We start from the raw sequence: 4,244 nt of genomic DNA, 5'->3' as shown, positions 1-4,244 counted from the left end.
AGACGGTCAGCTCCACTAGTGGCTGACTCTTTTTTTTTTTTCTTTTTTAAAAGAAAGAATAAGTTCTCGGCTTGGTTGCTGGTGAGGGAGTCCTCTAGGAATTTCCATTAGGATTTACTGCTCAGATGTTGAGCCCTTCTCAGTCCACCCCACCCCGGCCGGCCCTCCTGGGGTGGACTTCCAGGGCTGGTTCCCTGCCCTAACCCTGACTCTTTCTCTTCCAGATTCCACACTAGCTGAGCCATGTCACAGGAGAAGCAGCCGTCTTCGCAGCCTCCCAACGCTCCTCAGGGTTCCCCTGCCCCCTGCCCAAGCCCCTGCCTACACCTCTCCTCTGCTCCTTGTGGGACTCCCAGTTCAGGAGTCTGTCCTTCCCAGTCCCAAAGGCCTGGAGCTCGGAGCTCAGCCCGAGTCAGGAGGGCTCGCCGCCAGCCTCGCTGCCTCAGCGGGGGCACGACCTACCCCTGCAAAGAGGAGGAGTGCTGAGGAGATCCAGAGAGGGAGGCGGCTCAGGCACAGCTCTCCTCCTCGGCCTGGGGTTCTGACTCCACTTAGAAACCCAGCCTCCAGCTCTTACTTGGGTGCGGGACTCCCAGCCCCCAGCACCCACCCGAGAGGGGTCTCTTCTGCTGCTCTCCCACCGTCCTTTAGCCCCGCAGCAGTGATGCTGTCTGCCGGGAGCACGGCTGGGACTTCTGTGGTCCTTGCTCAGAGGCACTGAGCCCCCTCAGTGGATGTGCTGCTTCTGCTTCCCCCCAAGACAGCTGAGGTCCTAAAGAGACGGCTTTCAGAGATCCGGGCCTTGTTCTCAGCAGCCTCTCATGTCAACCGAGGTCACTGCAGGGTTCTAGCACTGCAGCCCCACACCGAGCCCCTCCTGTGCACCAGCCACCGTGCTTACAGACTTCCTCCGGCTCCTGAGAAGCTTGCCACCCAGTAGAAGCAGCAATGGACAAGAGGATTAATAAATATAATTTTAAACTGATTAACTTGTTTTTGTCATTTCTCATTGTGCATCTAAAAGAACGTAAAGCAGGAAAAAATATAAAAGGTCAAGGGCAGCGGCGAGAGATTCTCTGATAGGGTGGGAAGTAGACTTTAAGGGGATGTGGTGTGAGGAGGAAGCACCTTCCAGGTGGAAGATCAGCCAAACCGACACGTGGCGATAGAGTGAATCTCAGTTTGGCTGGAGTGAGATGATGACAGTTCCTCAGGTGATTCAAACCAGCTTTTTCTGAATTTCAAGAATAAAAATCCATCTACCAAAGGATTGTACCTCTGGGGAGACTCAGGCCCAAGATCTAGAGGCCTTGGTTAATGGAAACCTGACACATAGGGGGTCTGCAGGGGGCCTGCAGTTTAACTCTGTTGCATATCAATAGAAGTTTCAGGTAAGATTTTTCACTGATAGGAGCTGGCGGTAGAGTGCTCACCTAGCATGTGCAAGGCCCTGGGTTCGATCCTCAGTACCACATAAAAATAAATAAAATAAAGGTGTTGTGTCCAACTACAACTAAAAAATAAATATTTAAAAAAGATTTTTCACTGATAGACATTTTCTGGCAGTTCTTCAACTCAATAGATTTTATTGACCAGTCTCAGAAAACAATTTCAGCCTATCATCTCTAATATAAAGCATGCCCATCTCCAGAGCTTAGCAAGCCTAATAATGCTGGGACCCGATTTTACCTTTGTCATCTATCTATATACAGATATGTGTCATAATTATTGTAATTATAATTTTATATGTGTAATTTGTTTCATTAAACAAATGACCCATACTTGTATGAAGATTTGTTAATGCAGGGGACTGAGGGTGTAGCTCAGTGGTAGGGTACTTGCCTAGCAGGTGGGAGGCCCTGGCGGTTCAATCCACAACACCACAAAAAAGAAAAAGAAAATGATTTGTCAATGCAGATAAGCATAAGTAAAATGATCAAGACCGATCTAAATCTTGTCATCTAAAAATAATCATGATTAATAATTTCTTAGCTATATTTGAAAACTCGCAGAAAGTAAATATTCTCACCGGTGATCATTCTTAATTTTCTTAGGATACATTTTTAGAATTGGAATTCTAGAATCCTCAAAAACCATGAAATTTTTTTGAAATTCTCCAGGAAGATTGCATTTGGGGAGCAATTAAGACTGCTCCATTCCTTCCATTTGGGAAGGAATGTCTTTTGTTCAAAAGCAAGAGTCAGTACTAGGTTAAAGGACTATCCCGGCTGACAGGGGAAACAATCCACTCTTTGAGAAGAAACACTCCCGGGAGACTTGACCAGTATACACTCATTTTATATACTGTATAAACAATGGCTTATAAGTACAATATCCTGTTATTTGAACTGCTCTATTTAGCTGACAGATTTTTAAATAATGATTTCAGATGGTCAATAAGTTTATGTGAAAGGTTTCTGGAAAGAATCCCCAAAATATCAACATTTGGTTGATTAAGTTCACTGTATAAGAATATCTCCTTTTTCTACATTTTATTTCTGTTCTTTATTGAAGGCACATACTAAATAATAGTTGTTGTTTTTTAAGAGAGAGAGAGAGAGAAATTTTTTAATATTTATTTTTTAGTTTTCGGTGGACACAACATCTTTATGATTTTTATGTGGTGCTGAGGATCGAACCCTGCGCCCTGTGCATGCCAGGCGAGCGCGCTACTGCTTGAGCCACATCCCTGGCCCAAAACAATAGTTTTTGAAAAGTTTGACAGAAACTATTTTCCTTTAACAAGAATGCTACTTAATATTTGGCCCTATTCAAATTTCTTTAGTCCTAGGATTCCCGATAGATAGATAGATAGATAGATGACTAATAGATCGATTTACCACAAAAGAATGTTAGGTATTGAGTTAATGCATGGTAATTAGTTTGCTTTAGCTATTTCACAATGAACACATGTTTCAAATTCACATGTACCTGATAAATGTATACAATGTTTATTTGCAGATTTAATAAATAAATACACATATTTTACTGTCCTCTATACAATATTTTAACAGTTTATAGGAACAACAAAACTAGGTAAGTGGCCCCATTGCTTAATTTTTGTAATAAAATATCTAACTTTTTAATATTTCCTAATTCAAAAAATATCATTTTGATAGAGAAACTTCATACATTTGATGTTTAATTTGCTTTTTGGAAAATGTCAAATGTTGTATAGTTTGGACTAAATAAAGAATGTGAAAGTTTAATAAATAGTTGCTAGGGGTTTAGAGAGCTCTCCCGGGACTTTGAAAGACCCCTGGGTGAAGTTGCCCAGCGTGTTGGTGCTCTGTCCCCACTTAAGTCTCAAACCCAGCCTTCAGGCAAGCAAGGTCTTGCACAGGAACTGAACCTGAGTCCCGGGATCTCTCACTCCGTATCGTCCCTTGCTCAGCTCACCGTCTCCAGTCAGGACTGTGTAACCTCTTTCACCTGGCCCAGGGTCAACTCTATCGAGGCTGGCCTCGATGCTCTCTAAGCACACCTTGCAAAGCACCATTCACTTTGCAATGTCTGGCAGAGAATATTGTGCTGTTGATACTATGTCCTTCATGACATAACACAAATAATCAGTCATAGTTTTCGTTTATTCCTGTGAAGATGTCACAAATAAAATAAAAATCATCCTAATGTGAAAGAAACTATTTAGTTCCAATTACTTCTCCTAAGTTCTGGAAAGTCAAGAAATACTACCTTTTCTTGATGGGTAACGAAATAGTTTTACTTATAGTTTTATTTAATGTTACTGGGTAACCAATTATAGTATTAAAAATAAAGTCAAGTTTAAATGTATTAGTAGAAGTGAAGAAGGGAAAGTGAGCATGCGGCTAAGCCCTGGTTTTACTTTGAGGAAGTATTAGACATGGCCAGCAGGCAGGAAGGAAAGAAATATATTTGCAGATTATTTAGAATGAGGTTTAAGATTTTCAAATTTCAACCTGTTGGAATACCTGGGTTTTTTTAATTTTTAATTTTTGTTCTTTTTGGTTTTACATGACAGTAGGTATAATTTGACTTATTTATATGAACTTGGAGCATACCTTATTCTAATTAGGATCCCAGTCTTTTTGTTGTACGTGATGTAGAGATTCACTGTGGTATATTCATATATGTACATAGGAAAGTTATGGCAGACTCATCCCATTTCATGTCAATGTACTAATTTTCTATAATAAACTAAATAAACAAAATCACATCTTGTTTTTATTTGTATCTGCAAGGGTCTTGGGCCAAACCTACCTTAG

General features: G+C 41.3%; 1 protein-coding gene across 1 annotated transcript; it reads left to right on the top strand.

The window, feature by feature from the left end:
* The first annotated feature begins 243 nt into the window (after window positions 1-243).
* On the top strand, window positions 244-555 carry Lce6a (late cornified envelope 6A). Its single transcript, XM_026380204.2, is given in 1 exon segment — window positions 244-555. A coding segment is annotated over 1 exon segment (312 nt).
* The last annotated feature ends 3,689 nt before the right edge of the window (window positions 556-4,244 follow it).

Source organism: Urocitellus parryii, chromosome 11 (assembly GCF_045843805.1).
Source record: "Urocitellus parryii isolate mUroPar1 chromosome 11, mUroPar1.hap1, whole genome shotgun sequence".
NCBI lineage: Eukaryota > Metazoa > Chordata > Mammalia > Rodentia > Sciuridae > Urocitellus > Urocitellus parryii.
This window is presented reverse-complemented; position numbering and strand designations above follow the sequence as displayed.